The 24,496-nt window shown below is 34.0% G+C and overlaps 3 protein-coding genes across 4 annotated transcripts; 2 read left to right on the top strand and 1 right to left on the bottom strand.

Annotated features, from left to right (window-relative positions):
* The first annotated feature begins 883 nt into the window (after window positions 1-883).
* Window positions 884-9,629, top strand: LOC117112549 (spermatogenesis-associated protein 22-like). Of its 2 annotated transcripts, XM_033255629.1 has the most exons (9): window positions 884-1,518; window positions 1,910-1,999; window positions 2,750-2,802; window positions 3,000-3,273; window positions 5,463-5,679; window positions 6,502-6,664; window positions 7,651-7,819; window positions 8,368-8,468; window positions 8,865-9,629. In XM_033255629.1, the coding sequence occupies exons 1-9, from the start codon at window positions 1,503-1,505 to the stop codon at window positions 9,051-9,053; spliced, it is 1,272 nt and encodes a 423-aa protein (XP_033111520.1). In that variant the 5' UTR covers window positions 884-1,502; the 3' UTR covers window positions 9,054-9,629. The 2 variants fall into 2 exon arrangements, with proteins under 2 accessions (XP_033111520.1, XP_033111521.1); XM_033255630.1 differs by lacking the exon at window positions 2,750-2,802 and having other exon boundaries at window positions 1,505-1,518.
* Window positions 9,630-9,778: 149 nt separating this feature from the next.
* LOC117112552 (transcription elongation factor SPT4-like) lies at window positions 9,779-14,680 on the bottom strand. Its single transcript, XM_033255635.1, has 4 exons — window positions 14,525-14,680; window positions 12,563-12,669; window positions 12,021-12,076; window positions 9,779-10,474 (listed from the first exon to the last, which is right to left on the bottom strand). The coding sequence occupies exons 1-4, from the start codon at window positions 14,591-14,593 to the stop codon at window positions 10,353-10,355; spliced, it is 354 nt and encodes a 117-aa protein (XP_033111526.1). The 5' UTR covers window positions 14,594-14,680; the 3' UTR covers window positions 9,779-10,352.
* Window positions 14,669-23,159, top strand: LOC117112550 (translation initiation factor eIF-2B subunit alpha-like). Its single transcript, XM_033255631.1, has 9 exons — window positions 14,669-14,787; window positions 15,311-15,412; window positions 17,118-17,260; window positions 18,663-18,779; window positions 19,106-19,218; window positions 19,447-19,515; window positions 20,046-20,121; window positions 21,634-21,759; window positions 22,090-23,159. Exons 1-9 carry the CDS (start codon window positions 14,670-14,672, stop codon window positions 22,243-22,245), a joined length of 1,020 nt encoding a protein of 339 aa, XP_033111522.1. The 5' UTR covers window position 14,669; the 3' UTR covers window positions 22,246-23,159.
* Window positions 23,160-24,496: the final 1,337 nt, after the last annotated feature.

Here is a 24,496-nt window from a genome sequence, read left to right as displayed (position 1 = left end):
AACCGCCCCTGTGAGACAGTATGTTGCGAACGTGCATTTAAATGTGCGTGTGGTGAACGCGTGCTGGAAAACAGCCAATCAAGATTTGAATACTTAGAATGTTTGTATTTTAACTAATTAAGGATTACCAAATCTTGGGATCGCTGTATTTAGTACGGCTTCTTTTCTGTTGGATGGCCAACCTTCAACTTTTGAATTGAGGCTCAACGGATCAAACTGGTAATTTAAAATTGTCTCGTGTTTGATATAAAACAAAGGTCATCCACCACACACGCACATAGACCAGACGATAGAACCATGGATATATCTAATGTTGATCAAATCAATCGCTTATTGAAAATGAAATTGATTGCAAGTGGTTCAATGACATCACCATCTGCCGCTGTATTTGTAGAGTGAAGTATAAAAACAATAAATGCGGCACTGGTACAGTACAGTACATGTAAACAGTATGTCCACGAAAAAAAAAGCCCTAACAATAGTGTATTGATTATTTTTTATATGCACTATATTGATTAAGCCAATCGATCGCATCGTTGTTTGCTAATTCAACGATTAAATCGATTGTTCTCCATATTTCAATTGAAATGTACGTAAACACATTTCAGCTGTCGTACCGTACATTTGTTAAACCTACCCCTCCACCCCCACCCACAAATTCCCTAAATAGTTTACGGTACAGTATAGGAATTACGAATTTCAAGCATAGAAAAATAAGTTATAAAAACGATATATTTTAAATTTTTTCATTTTTTGTTATTTTCTCATAAAGAAATAAACAGCTGGCATCAATAATAAAGCCGTTCAATAGAGTCACCGGTAATTATATTAGAAATGAAAGATAATAAATCAATACTGTTTGGAAATGAGCAGGTGACCCGATGATCTTATGAGATGGGGAGCGCGAATTAAGTGGGAGGTGCTCGACGATAAAGTGTGGGGCGCTAGCTGAAAAATAAATTGATGGAAGCGTAATGTTTTGGTTCTGCTTGCTCAGAAAAATTTCCAGTGGTGGAGTGGCAAAGCCTTTTTATGGTGGGATTTGCTTCCCCATGTCCTCCCGCGTATGTACGCAACCACTGCATTTGATCATAATAGGCCTATCGCAACTTCTTTTGCACACAGACATTCATGGCCTATCACAGTCGGAAACGGGGTCCGGAGGGCATGCCCCACGCGATATTTTTTAAATTTTTTGGACGCCCAAAAATAACCTCTGCGGCGTTTCTCGGCGATCGATTTTTATCTTTTTCTTTCTTTTTTTCTATCTTTCTTTCTTTCTTTCCTTTTTATTTATTTTATTTTTTTTATTTTTTTGCTTATACTTTCCAAAAGAGTTGTATAAGTTAGCTAGTTCAGTTTTATACTCTTTTGTTATAGTTGTGTATAGTCGTGGACGATGATGGCAGCAGACACGCAACTTTTATCCAATCAATTTTTGCAGACCACAACCTAAGAAGAGAGGACGATTCTCAATAAAAGGCTTAATTTTTCAGCCAGAAATGCAAAATAATTGTGGTAATCTATTCCATTTACTCTGTTTATGCTCGGTTTACATAAATTAGGGATATATATGTGGTGCAACACTGTGCTACTATTATTTTGTCTTAATTCTCTTGCTCTGCTAGGCCTCCTAGGGTCGGGTTTAGGCCTAGCTAGGGCCTGCCTAGGCTAGGCATTGAGTTAACTCCATGGGCTAGGATAGGAGGGGGTCGCCAAGAAGCCACCACAACAAGGCTTGCTAGATAGATAGGCCTAGGTTTCTACTAGCCTAGTACTAGAGAGTAGTCACTTTCCATTATTAACATTGTTACATTTTTGGATGTGGAACTTTAATATATTTGTGAATAAAATATGTTTTGTTATTTTCGGATCCCATGCATGATTACATTCTTATTATTTAAAACAGGTAAACCAGCATTCTTACCCATATTCAATAGGAATAAACGTCCGAGACAAGCCTTACTAGCACATCCAAACAATACAACAGGCATTGGTGGTAAGTAAATGTTTCTCCCTTTTTTTGATAGTTAACTGAGGTAAAAAAATTTATATGATTATGGCACCACTAGATGGCTGGAAATGGTACCTTCAGTGAATATAAATTTCTTTTTATCTCCATTTTAAATTAAATTTTGAAAAATTTAGGAGGGGTGGAGCAGGTCTGCTGGGTACCCCCTCCTTGAATTAATTGAATTTACTACTGATCTGGGTAGTCATAGCTTAGAGTGCAATCCTCCACCAAAAATTTCCCCCAATGTCTCTCCTCTGATGCTTTTCTGAGCAAAAAAAAAAAAAAAATACATTTAAGCAGGTAAAAATTCATTGCATATCACCTTTCTCTCCCAGTTACTAGCGCATCCCCTCGCTTTTTAATTGCACCCCCACCAACTTGCTCACCCATCAAACCCTTCGATATGGTGCTGCCTGAGTACATTTAGTAGGAATCTGTGGGTTTAAACCACAAATATGAATATGGATAAATAATGCTACTTCAGATATCTACTAAGTAAATCTGTCGCAGTTTACAAAAAGGATTTATTCAAAGAACACTAATAATGCTACTTTTTATGCATCTCATATCTGGTGAAACAAGTGTATTGTAATTTATTTTAAGAAATTGAAAGCTAATAATTTTCTTAGGAAACAGTTAAAATATTAAATTTTATTTCTAAAATATGTTAGATCACACAGTAAAGTATAGCATTTTAAATACACTTTTTTTTTTCATATGGAAACTAAATGATAGATTCAGTTCAGAAATGTAAATCGTCTACTGGACAACACACTCTCAAATATCAGGTACTACTTACTATTACAGTTTTCTATTATATATTTCACAATTAATTTATAGAGAAAAAATTACAAATGTGACATTTTCAACAAAAAAAAAGTTGTATTTTAACTGAAAACTGAACTTTAATAAAATCAAGAAGTGCTACTTATGATCTTTCAAGTTTCAGTCAGAAAATCTATCATTCTAAATGATTTTTTTGTAGCAACCTGTGCAACAACCACCAATACGGAATGAATCACCGAGCATGGGTAGCCAAGGAAACAGGAGTTACCAAGGAAATGCAAGTTACCAAGGAAATGCTGTTCACAAAAGAAATGCAAGTTACCAAGGAAATGGTGGTTACCACGGAAATACAGGTAACCAAGGAAATGCTGGGTACCAAGGAAATGTAGGTCCCTATGGAAATAGAAATGTGTCCGGAAATGCAGGTCTAAACTACTCCCAGTCTAACCAAAAACAGTTCACAATAAAAACAGGTAAATCAATTTTTACAAACTTTATTTAACATTCATAGACAATAATATTGGTAAGTTAATATCTAATTATGACGTAAAATATGTATTGTCCCATGCAAAATACAAAAAAAAAAAATGATAAAAAAATCATTTTTGAAATTAGTTTTCTCCTTTGATGTAACAGAAAAAATATCAAATTCAACATAGAAATTAGTGTATTTAAAAAAAAAGTAACCCATAATTTTACAGCAAATAATGATAGAAACACTTCCAGCTACTAAAAGTGTTTTATTATTTTTATTAGCATTATCCAGTATAAAAATCAGGGTACACATTTTTTAAATTCAATAACTTCTATGCTCAAGTTAATAATTTATGTTACTGCAAAAAGAAAAAAAAAAAAGATAATTAAAAAATCATTTTTTATTAATTTTTGCATTTTCAGGGTAAAATACATCTTTAACTGTAATATAGTATACTAAGGATAATTATTTATAATGGTTGGCATTGAATAAAAGATAGGTCGCTTTTACTTAGCATGTCTGATTTGGAGTTAGAATTCAATAAAACTGTCATTCAGTCTTCCAAAACAGCATTCCGTCGCTAATGGTGCTTGAATTCTTAAATTGTACAAGTTTAAAAAATATTATCTGATAGATACAAATGAATACTTTGGACAGGATTGATAGATCAGATAATTTACTACCACAACAGGAGACATGATGGAATGACTTCTGATTATTATCTTTTTATTTTATGAGAATGAAAGTAATAGAGATTGAGTATTTGCAATAAAACTACAAGCATGCCAATATATGTTGTTTTTAAATATCTGAAATGCTCTCTCATGTCTTCTTTCTTTAGGCTTACATTATTAATTAACAATATAATTCAATTTCTTCTTAATGATCTGAGATACTTGTGTATTATTGGTTATATTGTTTGGTTTTATCATGAAGGCAAGAAGAATATTCATCCATGGTTTGATTGAACTACAGTAAAACACATGAGTCTAGGCAATGCTTCGTGGGGCTTAATTTAGTAAAATCCAGTGTTTTTTATCTGAAAACTAGAATTAGAAATAATTCCTTTCTACATTATAGTTTCTTCCATTCTGTTATTGGGTTGCCCCACCACTTTTTAAATGAAACATTAATTAATATATCATAATGCATCACAATTTGTGAATAAGAAATTAAGCTTATGGGTTCTAATGTTTATTTAATTAAAAAAAAAACAATTTTTTAAATTCACAAATTATAAATAATAATATCAAAAATTATTCAAGAGCAGTACTTATTCAAGAGAGGGGCTTATTTGATCATTTACAGTAATATACTAAATTATATAATAAAAATAAAATAGATTAGTAATAATAATAGTAATACAGTAATACTAATTAGTAATGATAATAATAGTATTAAATAATTGAAAACATATTCCAGTATTTTTAGTTTAAAATGTTCTAAAGAAACACTGATCAAAATTCATAGACAGTGGTGAAATTTTTTACGAGCGAAAGAAAAGGAATTTCATTAATTTTTATTATATGAAATGGGCTGCCAATATCTTTATATAGGCTTGGTAAATATTGAATTATCCGTACAAACTCGCTTCGATAAAGTCGTTTTCTTTAATTCCTATAGAATGCAATGTCGTAATTATGTATTAATGTCGTTGATAATATAATAAGGAGGTCATTTTTTGAACTATCCTATTGAAATTATAGTACAATAGATGCATTTACTTTGTACATCAGTCACATCTATTATTTGAATTTGAGTTATATTCACTTTTATATTTATCTATGATACAAATATTTTGTGGCCTTTATTAAATATCAGTTCTATCATGCACCTGCTGTCAGTATTCAATGTTAAAATACAAATTTTTACATAATTAAATTCAATCTGTTATAAAAAAAATTCTTTAATTTAGTTAACTTTTTAATGATTTTCTTGGTTCCAATAACAAGAAATTTATTTTAATTTATAGCTCCAAAACAAAAGCCATAGCACTCTCTAGAGCATGAAATACTAATTAGTTAATTAGCTTGTGGTATCATTCAATATGGCTATTATTTTTTTAAATTATTTATGTAATTTTTCATTATTTAACAGAATGCATTTAATCTTTTGTTGGCAATCATTTACCATTAAGTCTACAAAAGTTTAAATTCAGAAACAATTGTTATCAATATATTAATTTAGAAAAACAAACTTCTGGTAAAAAGTCGAATCCAGGCAGACTTCGACAGCAACAATTACAAACAAGTGGTGTGAATCCAGGTGGAGTAAAAACAGGTGGACCCGGTAGAGGAGGATGGATGTCAGGTAGCTCAACAAAACAATATCAGGCAACATTTCAGCAGCAGAAACAGGATCCAAGATATTCTAGTCAAGAGCTGTCCAGAGATTCTGCACACAGGTAACAGTGTTGTAGACTCTAAAATATTTTTTAGCTGTTGAGATGTATAATACCCATTTAATGTCTAATTATATTTTTAATCCAATGTGGTCCCCCAAACCCCCCACTCCACTGGCTGTCACCTCCACTGAAAGAAATGTTGGTTGTTGTGCTAAGATAGTATTTAGTGAAATCTAGAAAAAACCTAAAACTTTATATTTATTTACTCGAACCATAATTAATAAGAGTAAACCATCCAGAAACTGCCAATCAGTTGGGAATACATCTTATAAAGTGATCAATAAGTTATTAACTTCTAATCAGGCCCATAATCAAGATTTTGTTAAAGAGGGGTTTCTTGTCAGCTAGAGGTCCATGGGGTCTGTAGGAGCCCTGGTGGTGTTGAGGAGAGGAGTTTTTATGGGAGGGGGGCATTGGGCGACCTGGAGATGAAGGCAATTTATCGGTATATGCAATTACTTGTTTTGTTAGCCGTCCACTGTCTTGAGGACATCAGGCTGTCATTGACTGATACCAGTTGATATAAGTACACTGCTTTTTAAAGAGAGAGACCAGCAAATTCTGTGCTATTATTCTTAGTATATATATATTTGTTAAATTAATTAATTAAAATTTTTTTTCAATTGTTCAATTAACCTATAACCTTGTAGGTACTGTCCTCCCGGTTCAAAAGGTTCCAGGAGCTCATCGTGGGCAGGGTCGCTCACTTCCCTATGCTTTTGCATCTATTTCAATATTATGATGTTTTACTTTAAAATTGAAATCCACCAAATGAAATACAAAAGAAGTCTATTTTGATTTAATTTCCTAATGAAAAATTAGGGCTAGCAATGTTCCCAAACAGAGAGGACTAAACACCTCAGTTGCCAAGACGGACAGCCAGTGGCAGATGAGTGGAACAGTATCCTCCCAGCAGATACCTCAATCTACTGTATCATCAATGAGGTATGATAATACAATGGAGCAATACAACAATCAACGACAAGTTCGTAATTAATGAATTTTTTTATATATTTGATTCTTAGTAAAGTTTAAAAACAGAGAAATTAAAACAAATATTATGCAAATTTATGTTGTAGAACTTCGAATTTCTCATTTAACAAAATCACCGGTCATCAACGTTAAATAATTTACAAAAAGTCATTTAACAGCAAGAAACTTTAAATTTCCTTCCAGAAATAGTTTAATGGTATTATTTAAATGGTATTATTCAGCAAGCCTGTCTCTTATACACATCTAGATGTGTATAAGAGACAGCATATACACACACACACACACACTTGTGAATGTATATTTATAACAAGAATGTTTATAAATTGTTTACCAAACATATTCATATTAAATAATATTTTTGCATTCTCTAGAGGTTATTTAATAAATTGAGTTTAATACCTTGTCAAAAATATAATTACTTGATGCAGCTTAAAAACACACTACTTGATACTCAGTACTAATTGTAATAGAGTAAGGATTCCCTAATGAATGACCAATCACAGCCTGCTAATGTTGTTTGTTACTTTTTAAATTTTGTTTCATTGTGAAAGGAAAGGTTATTTAAGGAAAGTATATTAGCAATCACTTCCCCTGATTTCAACCAATACAACAACCATAGCTGTAGGGCCCTCATAATTATTTATCTTATTTTTAATAACGTAATTATTATTGTTAATACAGAATTTATAATATAATAATCAAAATATAATAAATCGTGCTAATGTCGTATAAAATCGATCCCATGTAACCTTTGTGTTTGATAACATAAGTAAATTATTTCCTTCGAGAATGCCACATTTCTCCACCTTAGCTTAAGTCTGTACTAACTATAACTATTAATCATCTGCTATTGTTAATCTTCTTTTGTGTGAATTGAACATAAAATGAATTTGTACAAAATATGAACATAAGCCATTAGTGTTCTATAAGTAGATATCAATTAGACCTCCTCTATCACCCCCTGCCTGTTAATTCCAGACAAGAGCGAAACCAGCGAAGCTTGCTGTAACGAAGACAAATGAAAGGATGAAGATGGGAAACGAGCACCTGGTGAAGGAGACATTACGATTCATCACTGCCTCCATTCAGAGCGTCAGGCACTGGTCCAAATACAAACAACAATTTCAACTCATATTTGAGATTTATGGTGAGAATCTATATTTTAATCAGTTTCAAGACTGATGAAATTCATTGTCACGTAATTTAAAAAAAAAATAATTATATACAGTATCACACAAAAAATATATATCTGTATATGTACTGTAGTTCCTCTAGTATAATAAGCCCAACCCCCTTGCACACAAAATTGGGGTGTGGGCTTTTACCAAGTGATACTCATTGCAATCAAAAAACTATTTGTCACCACTACATGGTCAATATTTGATTTTTTTTTTAGAGTACTTGTAAAAGTCGGCTTTACAGTGGTGGCGACAGGCCTCCTGTTGGTGAGAGCTGGCGAGGGTGGTCTTATAACTGAGTATTATATAGGATGTATATATATATTGTATTATAAAATGATGTTGAGAAAGATAATGATGTTGAGCATGATGCTATTAAAGATGATGTTAATATGCTCAATTCCACTGATCCTCAAAATAATCTAAATCATATTCATTTTCATTATTCATATTATGACCAACATCTGTATGTACCCTCAAGATAATACGTTTAATTATATCTCCCATATCTATTCAGCCCAATTAGATTCAGCTATTTCCACTGATGCATCCAGAAATGCTAAAATCTTCTCTCTAAAGGATAGCAATGCCACAGTCAAGTGTATCTTCTATGAAACAGTAAGTTAAAACAATAAGCATATAATTATTGTATAGGTGTCTCTTGGATAGGTGTTTTACTCTTCTGTAGAATTTTTTTCGTAATTAATGAATTTTTTTATATATTTGATTCTTAGTAAAGTTTAAAAACAGAGAAATTAAAACAAATATTATGCAAATTTATGTTGTAGAACTTCGAATTTCTCATTTAACAAAATCACCGGTCATCAACGTTAAATAATTTACAAAAAGTCATTTAACAGCAAGAAACTTTAAATTTCCTTCCAGAAATAGTTTAATGGTATTATTTAAATGGTATTATTCAGCAAGCAGACTGAAAATGTTTTTTGAGATCTGTATGTGTCCTTATGTACAGTATTTATGTGTAAATATTGACATAAAGATTTTAAATTTCAGGATCGTTCCTTGCCGAGATTTACCCGTGGACACTGGCTGCGATGCGTTGGCACCTTGGACGCGACTCACAACACCTTTCATTGTGTGCAAGTGCGGCGAGCAACTCAAGATGAGCAACAATTGATGGCGGTCAGAATGTCAGCAGTGACCAATGCTTTGAGAGACGTACTGTCATCGGTTGAACAGTAGATGAATTGTAAAATGACATCATAATGCCCATATATAGACAAATCACAGATATTTACCACATAAATCTAGACAGTGTAAACAGAACTTTAAGCTTAGTCAACACTATCAAATTTTATGTGAATTTGTATGATGTCATATTACACACAATTGTGGGCATTTCACATTTTTTTGTCACAGAAAATGTTATAGTGCGGACAAAGCCTTACGAGTGTATCAAATGCAAGCTTTATAGGAACCAACTTTTCATGTTTTATCTATGCAGAAAAATTGACATCCTCAATTGCTTCATTATTTCAGGGTAACCTGTTTGGAAAATGTTTTATCACTTTTTAATTAAGCACTAGTTTGTATAATTATACAACCAATTATTACTACGCTTGTGTTTGTATATGACTATTTAATTAAACTATATATATATTTATCTGTTGAAGTGAGCTCAGATTTAAAAACAAAAAGCAATAGTTTAAAACTTAAGGAAGTGCAATGATATCTATATGTAGTGCAATCTTGATAAATATATTTATTATATAATAGTTGTGATTGTAGTTATATAAATGTTATATGGATTACTCTACTCTTGTTTATAACAATATATTCACTTAATAAGATGCACTACAAGATTAGTATACTAGCAATATTGAGTTTGATTTAGAAGTTATAAATGTAATGATGAAGAGAAAGAAAATCTATGATTGATTCTATAAATGATTGACATACTTCAGATGAAAAACTTGACTACTTTATTACAATTCTCCCCAAATGAACAACATAAATGAAACAGTTAAATAACAATTGTTGACAAGATTATCAAGAGAATAGTTAAGTTGTTCACCTGAATCTACCCGGAGGTGCAATAAAGTTGATTGAAAACAGCACTTGTCTCTCTTTATCTTGTACATATACACATGCTACTGAAATATACACATGCTACTGAAAAACACTACTTTGACAAACAGTAGTCTGCATGGAAAATGGTGGCAGGCTTGTTAATTAAGGATAGTGGTTATGGAATGAAGCTAATTAAAGCCAGGGAAAATGCTTGCAAATGTTCAACTATTTACACAATACCTCAGCTTCGCAATCTTCAGAATTCATAAAGCATGATTAAAAATTAGAATTTTAAAGATCTTTCATCAACTTTAAGTAAAATTATCTCCAGAATCTACAAAGCTTCAATGTCCAAACTTAATTCTGCAAATTGATAATGATCATCGACCATCAAGGAAAATATGGACACCTTGATACCAATTGGATTACCGTCCGTATGACATTTCCTGATCACGGTGGTCTCATTAGCCCCTATGACTTGACACTGGTATCTCTTGATCGATAGTGAACTTGGCGACTCTGTAGCTCATTGACTATTCCTGCAGGTAGCTTACCAGAGACGGATATTGCGTAGCAGCCTTTAACATTGCGGTCTGAAAAATAAGCACACAAACAAATTCATCGAGTATGGTGTACAAAGAAATGTAAATAAGAAAGTAATGCAAGCTATTAGTTACCACCTACCACCTCCAACTAAGTAAAGGTGTCTATAAAACAATTGGGATTTCTGAGGCAGATCCAGGAATTCAAATTAGAGGGGACCCTGATTTGACAGATGGAGGGGCAGAGGTGTGAAATTTATTATCATTATGGCAGCACTAGATGGTTGAAAATGTCACTCTAAGACTTTTCCTTCATTTTTGTTGGGGAGGGGCCAGCTAGTCTATGGATTTTGTGTTTCATTATATTTCTTTACACCCGTAAAGATTTTTAGTATGGCATGTCTTTGTGCACCGTTCCGCAACCTATGGGTCGCGGAAAAATTTTGATGGGTTTGCATAATCTCTTCAGATTGTATAAACTTCACTTAATACAAATGAGGACAAACAAAATCAAATTACAGTAAACGAAAGTACAATTAAAGTGTGGTATGTGCTTCAGTGTACTTTTGTAATGCGTGGTTTAATCATAGTTTTATCTTAAAAATATACTATCAAAACATTTGTACTTCAGGTGTGAAAACTTGAAAGTGTTAATTTTGTTAATTTCGAAGTGGCTTTCAGTTGAAAATTATAACGAAGAAAACATTTTTCAAATTTAATGTGTCTATGTCTTCGCATAACCCATAAATATCTGGCAACAATTTAAGGAATTTATAATAAAATGTCTGTAAATTATTAATTTAAAAAAATCTTGAACTTATTGAAAAATTTGATACTGGTAACTTATGTGGTATTGTTAAATGATGAGTAATTTTAAGTGTTGTTTTCATTTTTAGGTGTTTTTAAACTATCCCTCACGGGTATATAAAGTGACGGATGTGATTTATCGGCTTCAGTCGTGGGCTAAAAAGGTTGTGCAACGAGGTCCTAGTGTATACTAAGGTGGAACTCTTGTAGAGCAAGTACTGTACCCTTCACTATGGTTGCCAATGTGTTAACAACATAAAGCAACTCATAGGAAGAAATATATTTGGACTTCAACGGCCCATAGGACGATGTACCTAAACGCCTTTTGAAAAAGTATTCCTACAGAAAACAGCTTGGCAGAATAAAACCAGGGCAGTGGTGTGTGTATCTTGGAGGTTTGAAATAGTGGAGGGGGCATGAAAATGTGGGTGATGGTTAAATAAGTGGTTGCTAGGTTGCAAAAATATGGTGATTTTTAACTACTTGAGCGTGATTGGTTTGCTTCAGACATTTTCAATGGGGGGGGGGGGACTGGGGATTGGAGCTTTTTTGGGTGTGCCCCTACCCCACAGCACCCCCTAGATATGCCACTGAACCGGGGAGACAAAGATCTCCATGGTTCAGCAAAGACACTATTGCCAGTTTTAAACAATTAAACAATGACATAGACTTGCCATTAAAGAATGTAGATCTATGTTTAAGGAGCCATGATGATTATTCATGCTCAAGATTATTCATGCTCAAGATTATTCATTGCTTATCAAGTTGTCAGCCATACAAAAAAACTTACTGATTCTTTGCCACTTTCCAACCCAGCTATCATCAGGACTCATCAATGATATCAATCTGACGAAATAAAATAAAAAAGGATAAATGAATGAGGGTGCTGCATCTTGGCAGCTAAAATGTCTTTTTTCAGAAACTAAACTAGATACATGCATAAATTTAACCACTTGCACCCACTATTTGACAATGTTCACCATGCAAAATACATTTTTTTATTGATTATAATGATAATAGTAACTAAATATTGTTTAATGCATAATTGGACATTAAAAGCTGTTTAGAACAGCAGTTCTCAAACTATGGACCCTGAACCTAGAATTCTGAGACTCTTTCAGATTAAAAATAAATAAATTTAATTTTATATCATGCTAAATGTTGCTCTAGTAAAGGGAGCACATTATAATTATTTTTAATCATTTTACTTCAATTTTGTTTACAAGTTAATGATCCATGTATCTGTTTTGGAATGTCCTGGGAAGTAGGTCAAAGAAAATTGCCTAGATGTTTGTTTGGGTCGATATTATATAAAGTAATAATGTTTCTTACCCATCAAATTTTGAGCTTGTACAATCAAAGACAAGATCATGACTTCCCTTCATGTGTAGAAACTCTTCACAATTATCACAGCCATCTAGTTCAAACTGATCCACTGTCTGCAAGAAGAATGTTTATTTTGATATCTAACATTTTGTTAAAACACAAATTATTTAGCTGTACAGTACAATATGTGCCCTCTTTAGATAATTTTTACAATATACAAAATTGCTGAGGCCGAATGTTATAAACTCTAACATGCTCTAACACATTGGGAAGATATTTGGCCTCAGCTGCGTATCTGCGATCCACAAGTTTTATAGGCACATACCACTGCAACAGCATATCACTGTACACTTCTAACCTAAGTAACTATAATAATTTTCCCTAGGCTAGTTTACGATGTATACAGCTACACTACTACACTAAATGCTTTATAAGTCAATCACCATCTATAAATGTTAGTTTTGATAATCAACTGTTGTAGCAGTCAAAGCAGTAATCGGTTAGGTTGCTATAGAGATATTATGAGTGTATTGTCTGCATATTACATTTAGCTGTTCATATGCTGATTTTTGCAGCTGCGTACGCGTTAACACACAGTGACGTTAAACACCAGTACGGATATGATAAATACATATTTGAGTGTGTTTGAAAAACTTGTAATGCTATTTTGATAGACATTCATCAAAGAAATAAACATTTCTTAAAGCATTTGAGAGAATACAATAGGCCCTAATTAGGAGTAGACAAGTAAAATCGTGTTCAGACCTTCAAGTAGGTCTTATCATCCAATCCTTTATTAGTGGGGCATTTTACCGAGATTACAGGGGTAAGTGGCGGGGACTTAGCTGGGGATGTACGTTAATATGATGCCGGGAGTGGGGGACTACAATTGACAAGTACATTAAAATCTAGAATTTTCCTATAAATGGTCAGTTTCTATAGTTTATTAGGGTCCATTGACTCAAGAAATTCTTTAAATTTTCATACATAATATTGAATTTGAAGTAACTTTCTTTGATTTCTAATCGACCTTGGTTTTCGAAAATAATTTTTAAATTACCACTTGTCAACAAACGATGATTGTGCGAGTGTCTGCCCTCCCTTTCCGCAGACGCACGTTTTAGTGCTAGGTGTGACAACACCAAAGGTTCCAACCCTTCCGATTCGATCGGGAGTCTCCCGAATTTACATGCTATCTCCCGGTCTCCCAAAATTGTTCAAGTTCTCCCAAAATTCAAAAACTATAGGCCTAGGCCTAGTAAAAAACATGGGATTCGCATGGTAAAATACATGCTAGGCCACATGGATGAAAAAACATAGGTATCTTATAAATTACGTTTATACACCTCTCGAAAGACGTTAATGCTATCAGAATATTTCGAAGTTAAGGGCGCTTTTCCCTAATTGGTGGGAATGGGGGCACCCTTCACCTGCAAATTCCTTTTCAGGTCTAGAGGTTGGAACGTCTGGACAACACTAGCCTACAATTCATCGTGGTGTGCGATACATACAGAACAATTTTTCACCTTTTTTGCACACAAACCTAAAAAAATTAAGCAAACCATGCACTAATGAAAAATTAGTGCATGGTTGGGATAGGTAAATAACATTGTTGGGACATGGATGGAGTTATAATTATTTTGTATAACTCCATGGTTGGGAGTTGCAGCGATGACATCTCGATTGACTTTTATCGAAAATATATAATCGAAAAAGTATATAAAATGTTTCATACATAGCAGCGGAAACGGTATTCGGTCGGTGGGCACTGGCCTATCCACTTACGTTTATAATTCTACGAGGCCTAGGCCTAGACCTAGTCTTTCCGACTGGAGCCTCCTACCTAGGCCTAGAGGCTACCGTGTTCTGCGTCAAACCAGCTGTTTCTAGGGACCTAGCTAGTCTACTTACAAAAACCCTTTCTATAAAAATGTTGATTATATAATGAATATGCTGTTTTCTAAATACCTTTATAAGAGAACACACTAAACAGGCTCTTAAATGTTTTAGATCTTTTGGAACAGTTTCTAGCGACATTTTCTGATGACAAATTCTTAAAAAAATTCTAGCCTAGACTGTGCTCGATCCTTCGTTGAAGGTGTATTGCGCCCTCATGAAATCTTTCATCATTCATCATTTCTACTCAAACAGAAGAGAAACAAGATGGACAGTGTTACTTTCATTTATTAAATTATGGTACCTAAATCCCTTGCGTAAAATGAATAACGAAGGTAGGGTAGACTGATTAAATTGATTTATCATTAGTAGCTTCCATGATAACTTTACTTAAACAATGTTAATTGTTGCTTCAGTTTAGGCCAAGGCTAGGCCAGGTTGTTCCCTGCTGGTTCAGTGGTTGGTAGGGCCCCTTCTTGTGGCTTTTGGCCGTACTACTGTACTACCACCACTACCCTAGTCAGTAGGCCAAGGGCTAGGCTAGCTGCAGCTGCTAAGTAAACCGTAGCCTCAAGGCCAATGGCTTACGCCTAGGTAGTTAAATTGGTAGATTATATTAGCAAAACAATGCACTGACAGGCACTTCCATGCATACCACCGCTTACCAACATAATCAGCTTTTACTTTTTCTGAATTTATTTAATATTATTTATTCATGCTAATGACTATATATTTAGAGTTTTGGCTACGTATAAAAGCTATGTTACTGTCTATGAAGTTTTCAGGTTTCATGTCTTATTTCTTTTTGCAGTGCAATGTATTGTTTTAAACACAAATGCATGTATGTTCATTTTCCAGATATTGTGGAATATTTCAAACAGTGCCAAACCAATGACCCGGACATTTCTCCAGCAGTTGCGGCTATCAAAACACTCATCGAATATCTAAAGCTTAGTCAGGGTAATTCATAATTATAAATAATCATAATGGCCATTAATATATGGCACATCTTCCTCCTTAAAAATCAATCTTTTTCCTTTCTCCAAAGAGTATAAATAGAACAAAAGAGCCAACTATACGCAATACGCAGCCACTGTAGACGCCCGCTGACACTTGTAGGTACTTTATTACCAGGTACTGCACTGCGCACGATGGTATGACGATAAAGTGAAATAAGGAAATCTATGAAAGTATTGTCTCAATTGGAAAACAGATACACGAACAAACAAACAGTGCATGGTGCAATACTGGGTAATAAAGTACCTACAATTGTCAGCCTGCGTCCTGCACTAAGGAGTGACGTATTTACAAACAGGAGTATCTTCTTTTGTTCTACTTATACTCTTTTTTTTCACTGAGCTAATAAAGGTTGCAGACAACTTATACAGGGCACAAGTCATTTCTAAGAGATCTAGTAAAATGAGCTTTGTTTAAAGCCAGGTTTCGGAGGAAAACATTTTTTTGATATGCAGTATAACTAATTTTTCTAAGACACAAAAAGCATGTTATGACAAAAAAAATTTGGGATCGGTTAATGAGAAATATTAAAAAATAAATATTCAAAAATTTGTATCTTATTAAATTAAACCACTCCTGAGTTTTTAGTCAAATATACTTTTTGTGTTTTAGAAATATCAACAATTTCTACTCTCCGGAGCCTGGCTCTAACAAATTTATAGTAATTGTTATTTGGGAACGGTTAATGAGAGATGAGCTGCTTACCTGGACTCGAATTCAACCCTGGCCATCAAGCACAAGCTCGGTGGTCTAGAGGTATCACGCCAAGCTAGTGATCTGGAGTTCGTGGGTTTGAGTCCCTCGATCTCCAGAGAACAACTTGCGATTTTTTTCGCAATTGTTTTCACACGTACTGAGTATTCAGTACATTTCCACGTCATGTAGGGCAAAATTACACCTTTAGTAATTTTATAGTACTTTTATTTTTCTACTAATGGTGATACCTATCTGCACTGAATGAGAGAAATTAATAATAATATATGGTAGTAAAAAAACCTGCAAATATTAAGAATTTGCAGGGAGAAGGGTTATTTTCCTGAACATTCTTGCTTGCAGGATTGTGGAAGGACATCCTGATTTCCGGGAGACTTCCACATGGGACCCCTGCTTATATGAACAATGGTGGATGCATTCAGGAAGCAGGAATTTCAAAAAATAAAAACGGGTCAAAACTATGTAACACAGTACGTAATTGTAAAGCTTATCATCCATTTTATGGGACCAGTCAGGTCTTAGCGAAATTTTTCCCCTTACAAACTTGCTCCTTACAAACTCACCTCCTCATTTGCTGTCTCCCCTAAACATTCAAATTTACCCCCTACATACTTTTCCCCAGCAACAGCCCTAGCATTTATGCTGGGACAGATATGAAAAAAAGTGTTTATGCATCAAAAATCCTTTAAACAAAAAATTAAATTAATTTCTTTTTGTAAAGCATCTTTTGTAAATAAAAAAAAAAAGGAAGATACCGGTAATCTAGCAATTGTTTTCTAGCTACCCTTATTTATATTTCTGAATGTTTACAGAATATTAGTAGAATTTTGCCACCAATCTCCAGTAAAGGAGATGGCTTATGTATACCTCCATAATTATATGGATTCAAAGCCTTTTTGTTGCTTCTATTCTAATTTGTGTGTATTTGCTTCAGCTGAAACTCTGAAAGGTCTTCGTGAAAATCTAAAGGATTGTATTGAATGGTTGGTCACTAATACAGACAGCTCTGCCACGGCGATCCAGTCAGGATGTGAGCTATTCCTTAGGTTTATTACACTAGCATCTCTAGAACAACAGGTACATCCTTTCTTTTATAAGCATACATTATTATGAATTTATATATTGTTATTAATGATTATTCACATATATAGACCATTATAATTTATTGATTGTAACTTACTTTTAAAACAGGGTACACACAACACAAGGTACAGTTCCATCCAGGCAAAAAAAATTATTATTATTTATTTCTGCAATATATTGTGGGGTCCATCCAGCCTGAGCTGATCAATTGAGACCCTCAGTACATACAATAATGAGAAAAAAAATATAATGTAGATATATCTTACATATAATATAAATGTATTGATATTACAAATGCTGAATTAAATTGAATAAACTGTCAAAACTGATCTAAATAACGTAAATACTTGATGAGCCATAGGGCTCATGGGGCTGGAGCCTATCTCCAGTTCCAGGTATCGTGATACGGATCAGAGTGTGAAGTTCCCCCTCTGTTATTCGCTAGTTACTGGGAGGGACGCAGGTTACTCCCAGCAATTTGCCGGTACCCCTTAATACGGCTGGGTAGACTGAAGCAATGTAGATAAAGTGCCTTGCTCAAATTCACAAGCAAGATGCACAGCTAAAGGATTGAAACTCCGATACCGAAACCAAACTATTTCCACTGCGTCAAATAGCTTCCACAACTGATGGGGTTATAATAATGTGAAAAACTGTTTCATTATAGAATAGATATTTTTTTTTCCCGCTTTTTAATGGATACCAATAATTCTAAAATGGTATGTATCCATGAATTCTGATATGCATTCAAATATTTATTATTATCATTTTATTTCACAATATCAGTTATCAATATACCAATCAATCAGTAACTATTTATCTGGAAAATAACAGAAATGGAATGCTGCCCTCTATGAATTTCAAAAAAGTATGCAGACTATCAAGTGCCTCTACTTGCGCATTCCAACAAAATCAATATAACTGAGAAACAATTAGGTAACAAAGGATTTAAAGTCAGGCTCCAGAGGAAGAAATTTTGTAGAACTGATTTTTCCAAGACAGAAAAATGTTTGACGAAAAACTGGAGAACTTTGAATGAGATACAGATTTTTTATATATTTAAAAACTAGGGCAGAAAGCGGTGTAACTGCCCTTTTTACCTTTTCTCCAAGTTTTTAAATATTCAAAAATCTGTATCTCATTCATTCACTGTTCCCCAGTTTTTCGTCTGTCTTAGAAAAATCAGTTTTACAACATATCATTTTTTTTCCCCTCCGGAGTTTGACTTTTAGAAATAAATCATCCCCACCCCTACACACAAATTGTATTGCTGCGACTAATCATTGACATTAGAAATTTTATATGACTAAAGAATAATTTTCAATCTAATGTTTTTGCTTGTAATTCTCTTTTAGTAGTGGATGTTACAATTTCAGAATTTTTTTTTTTCATGTAGGATTTTCACGATTGTAAGAAAATCTTGGTTCAGCGAGGTAATGTCTATTTAGATAAAGTTGCCCAATCACGACATCAGATTGCAAGGCTGTTTAACCCATTCATACGAGATGGATCTGTGAGTATCAGGAACACCACACATCCACCCACACCCGCAGACACAGACAGACACACGTACACTCATACACTCGCACCTACATGAATTATCATCTTCAGAGTAGTACAAACAATTACTCACAGTAATTTCAGTATTTACATCTACTGGTTTGAGATAACAAACACATTCTCATTATAAGAGCTTGAAAAGAAGACAGTGAAGTAGGTTTAATGCTTCATCCAGCTAATGAATGAATAGAATGTTATTATTGAACATATTATGATTGCCTATGATTCTCTAAAAATAGGAATAAATGTTTATTTATATGTATTTTTCCTTTTATGCAGAGAATTCTTACACACTCATATTCTCGCGTGGTCTTGAAAGTTTTACAAGAAGCTGCTGCGGCGAAGAAAAGGTTCACTGTTTACGTCACAGAATCCAACCCTGACGAATCTGGGTAAGTGAATCTATTGTAGTCATAGAGGGCAGCAAATACTAACATTGTTACTTTTCTTTGTTGTCGTCTAAATATCAAATAAAATTTAAGATTAGTATATGTTTAGTATACAGTAGTTAGTAATGTACTATGTAGTATATATAGTATAATAATATAATATAACATAAATATAATAATTTCAGATGTCATTAAGTTAATTGATTTCCACATTTTTTTTTTTTTTGCTAGTAAGAAGATGGCAAAAGATCTTGAAGCCTCAGGAATTCCAGTTTGTGTCATACTAGATGCTGCTTCTGGGTATGTATATTTGTTAAACTTTTAACAGTATTTCTGTTGTAATATAAATCGTTGGCAATAGCGTTCAGCTTGAATTTTTGCTCCTATTACTGTAACTACTATTTGACATCACCACACCACCAACATCTTATGTCCATAGCGCCCTCAACATGCAGTCCTTGACTGATTTATGCATGTACCAACAGTAAATAATTAATTGTCCATTGCTCGTCTAGATCTAGCCGAGTTTCATTATCTTCATGTTCGTCATCCTGGCCTACGTTCTTGTCTTAAAATTTCTGAAAAGGGTTGGGCTGGATGTTGATTACGATGCGGTCAGATATGTATTTAAGTGTTATGTGATCAGTAGCGGTGCCAGTGGGGGGATGGGAGTACAGGGCACCCGTTGTGTTCATGTTATGCGAAGAACTACAACAGTTCTTTTCTGAACTACCTACGTGGTATACCGCAAGCTTCAACATATATGTTATGCTTTTGCTTTATATGGTTTTAATAACTAATAATCTGTCAATTTTGATTTCAATGTACAGGTACATAATGGAGAAGATTGACATGGTACTGGTTGGAGCAGAGGGGGTGGTTGAAAGTGGTGGAATTATAAATAAGGTAAACATAATTCAACTTTTAACTACACTGCTGTTGAACTACACTAATCTAACATAATTACACATACAGTAGAACCTCGTTTTTACGTACCCCAGTTATACGAACCCTCGGTTTTACCAGGGGCGGATCCAGAAATGTCCAAAAGGGGGGCCGGAAGGGGGGCCGAAAGTTGTCCCGATTGAGACAACACTGTCGTAGGGGGTCCGGGGGCATGCCCCCGCGAAATTTTTGTGTTCTAGACGCCCCCCCTAAATCCGCCCCTGGTTTTACGTACGCCTCGTATTGACGATGACGTCATCAAAAACCCTGAAAATATTCAAAACAAACGGCCCTTTTCAGAGCAACCATAAGTAAAAAGACTATAACAATATTACTATAACAATAAACAAACCATAATGCAACGTATTTTCATTAAACAGCAACGTTGATTGAGTCTAATACCAGGTTGTTATAATCTAAAACCAAGTGAACTGAGTGAGATGAACAACTACCGATGGTGCTCAAAATAATTGCTTTCCTCCTTAGCTTTGTGTGGCAAACCATGGAAAAACTTGTCTGGTCTATAATTTTCTACACGAAGCTGGGTAGGCATATTTTCGTACACGAACGCTAATTGGTTGGCTCGCCCAGTGCAGTGCACATGGTTTTGCTGTTTCATGTACACGAACGCTAATTGGTTGGCTCACCCAGTGCGCATGGGCTTAGTTTTTCTCAACAGGCCCAGACAACACCACAGCTCTATTGTTTAGAATAGGTATGAAGGGGAATTTCCAAGTTATATCTTTGTCGTATAGGTAATCTTACAATATTTTCATGTTCTTTTGTTAAATAAAAGACATAAAGTGATGAATTAATACACTAGACACATGGTTTTATTTCAACACTTTATTATGACATCATAAAGTGATGAATAAAAACACTAAACATATGGTTTTATTCGTAGGCCTTCGGAGGCTAGGTCTAGCCTAGCTAGGTAACATCGTTCGTTCATACATACGTATATTGAGCGTTACGTACGTATTAGGTCAAAGGTTACCACAAATTTAACCCAACCTCTATTTTACAAATCCCCCGATTTACGTACGCCCTCCGGTCCCGTACCGTACATGAAATCGAGGTTCTACTGTATGTTCATTCAGTGGCATATCTAGGTGTCTTGAAATAGGGGAGGGGGCTGATGGGGGAATGAAGGTGAAGCGGGAGGGGGCTCGATGATTAGTTGAGGGGGAGCAAGCTTGCAAAATAAGGTTATTTGAGATGATTTTTAACTACTAGAGCATTTTTTTTTTGTGGGGGCAACGTTTGGAGCGCTTCCCCATAGATATACGCTTGGTTCACTGTACAGCCAGTGCTACCTTGCATTATAGCGAATGGGTAACTGTGTCATTGAAATCCACCATAAATAAGACTAGAGAGGAAAACCTATTTGATGTGTGTTTCATTTCATTGGCACACAAGTGAAAGAAACTTGCCAATTGAGAAAAATAGCTATGTTTTTTTCTTCTTTGTTAGATTGGTTCATATCAAATAGCTATATGTGCCAAGGTCGCTAACAAACCATTTTACGTTGTCGCAGAAAGTTTCAAGTTTGTTCGTTTGTTTCCTTTAAATCAACAGGATGTTCCTAATGAATTTAAGGTTTGTACGCTTATCATTATCATCATCTTTATCAATATTATCATCATCAACATCAACATTATCATTGTCATCATTCTCATTAACATCAACAACATCAATAATTATCAAAATCATCACTCCTGCAATAGCATTTTCAGCATAACCCAGTATCATCATCATCAAGGTGATCATCACCCAACCAACAAGGTTGCCATCATCAACATCTTCATCATCAATACCTATACTTATGTAGAGGTTCCCATCTATGTTTGATTACTGCAGTACTTGTATTATATATTTCTGAATATCATGTAAATTTATTAATATGTTTACATTTTTTTTTTTTTGCAGTATAAATCATCAACGCTGAAATCCAATTCTGATCTTAGTCATGAGCATCCACTAATCGACTACACTCCCCCTGCATATATAACCCTGCTGTTCTCTGACCCTGGTGTCCTTACACCCTCTGCTGTTAGTGATGAGCTCATTAAGCTGTATTCATGACGATGAAAGGCATTTGTTTGTGAATATATAATTTGTTTAGCTGTGTACTGAAATGTAACATCACTGAAACAAATATCTTGAATGGGAAGAAACCATTAATATATCATCTGTAACACATACAATATAATTATTGTGTCTGCCACAATGAATAGATTTAAGCCTGTATTCAATCTTTTAATGCCTGCTTAGAATATAAACATCCTGTGTTCTCCATTTTTTTTTTATTGGCTCTGATTTAGTATTTAGCCAACAGGGTAAATATCAATGGCAGGATGGAATACACAAGGCGAACATACACATAAGATGCTTAGTAGGGCTGTTGTTGGTTAAGAAAAATTACTGGACTTGACAGGAATTGAGTCTCGGATCATGAGATTGGAAGGCAACCATCCTAACCAGTAAGCTACAGCTTCACCCCTAATTATCTATTCTTGTGATGGGTTAGGATGCACTTATGAATAGCATTTGATCTGCACTAAGAATGATGACAAGAAAACGGTAATTTAGAATTATGGAATTACAGAAAAGTACTCCAAAATCCAGATGCGGTGCCAGCAGGAGCTTCAGGCTGAAAAAGACTAATCCTTGACCCCCTTTCCCACGGGCAATAAACAAATCTTTTCATTGGAGAACACCACTTTGAAAACGATTTTTTTTTTTTGCCATTTCTGGGCATCTAGCTGTGCCTATTGAAATTACTTCAACCATGGAAATGAAGTGGGTGTGGCCCATGGTAGGGGACTTCGGACCTTCTATTGATGACCTTGTAAATCTTGTTAGGTAATCCCTGGCGCTACCACTGCCAAAATCACTGGTTCAGTTCTTGATTCAATCAAATATATTCATTGTTTTATGTATTATATCATGATTCTTCACAATAAAACCATTACTTTTTGAAAGTACACTATACTGTATTTTGTTTTTTAGTTGTTTTTTTGTATGTCTTATTTTGTTGTACACATTCAGGTTTAGATAATTTATCTCTCAAAGCTGCTGCATATTAGGCTAAAAAACCCCCAAAAAACACGACTTATGTAAGCTACAGATTATTAATGTAATGACCTATAACAAACTAGGTTATCCACAGTGATATACATATCTAAGAGGGAGACCTTAGGGGTGCATACACAAAAAAAGCTTATGCCACCATACTGAAAATTAGCTGAGCAAAAAATTACACTCGGTCATTCCCCAGTTACCACACCACCAACTTCCCAACATTGTTCATTGTTCCCCATCCTTCATCAGTCCCATTTACTGTACTACACTTTGATTTTTATTTTTTATTGCCACTTCCGAATATCTGAGGCATTATATCTTTAAAATTTAGCCTGCAGCCATGGTGGGATGACTGATGTGGGTAAGGTCTCAAAGTCCTTAAGACTTAAAAAATCCTGCCTACGGGCTTGGTGTTTACAGTATTTCGTGAATAAGACTAAATGATGATCCAAGTTCAAATTTAACATTTAAATCTCATGCACTGTTAATAAATTAAGTACTATCTAGAATTATTATTACAGTGTTATTATTACTACTATTATTATTAATCCTGTAGATCAATAAATATTGATTTTGCAATTGTCTTTACACAAATATGAACTAAAAATAAAACATGAAATACTAAAAACTGCACCAATTATAATGATCTATAATAATCTGTAAACATATTTACTAGAAACGAAATGTAACTAAACAAGACAGTAATTTGTGTTATAGTATGATAATGGCAGATCACATTACACCATACAGTATTATATTTACAAAATACTTTCAGTATCATTTTTGGAAATCATAATATGCAAGGTAAATGATCGAAAAAACCCCAATCATTATTTCAGTCAGGGGAAGGAGGAACGGAATGTATAAAAGAACTGTATAGCATAGAAATATATATATATATACAAATGATACTTAAAATCAACTATTGCTGCATATGAATATCAACATGAATATTCCATTGATTTTTCTTCTCTTTTGCAGGGTAACCCACATTTATTCATCATTGTTTTCTACAATACATTCTATACAATAAAATGGTATACAGTACTCTATATAAAATTATAAATAACTATATTGTGTAAGTATAATAAATGCAAAATTGTTTATACATATTTTTTTCTTTAGTTGAATATCCTCAGCTTATTTATTTTTTTTATTTGAATTTACATTTCATTTCAATATATTATCACATAAATTAATATTTATAAAAATAATACCTGTATTATTTACTAGCTAAAATTCAATAGTGTTT

Source organism: Anneissia japonica, unplaced genomic scaffold (genome assembly GCF_011630105.1).
Source record: "Anneissia japonica isolate Jap-2015-1 unplaced genomic scaffold, ASM1163010v1 scaffold287715_len1027211_cov185, whole genome shotgun sequence".
In the NCBI taxonomy this organism is placed as follows: domain Eukaryota; kingdom Metazoa; phylum Echinodermata; class Crinoidea; order Comatulida; family Comatulidae; genus Anneissia; species Anneissia japonica.
The sequence above is the reverse complement of the archived record's forward strand: the minus strand, read 5'-3'. Positions and strand labels throughout refer to the sequence as shown.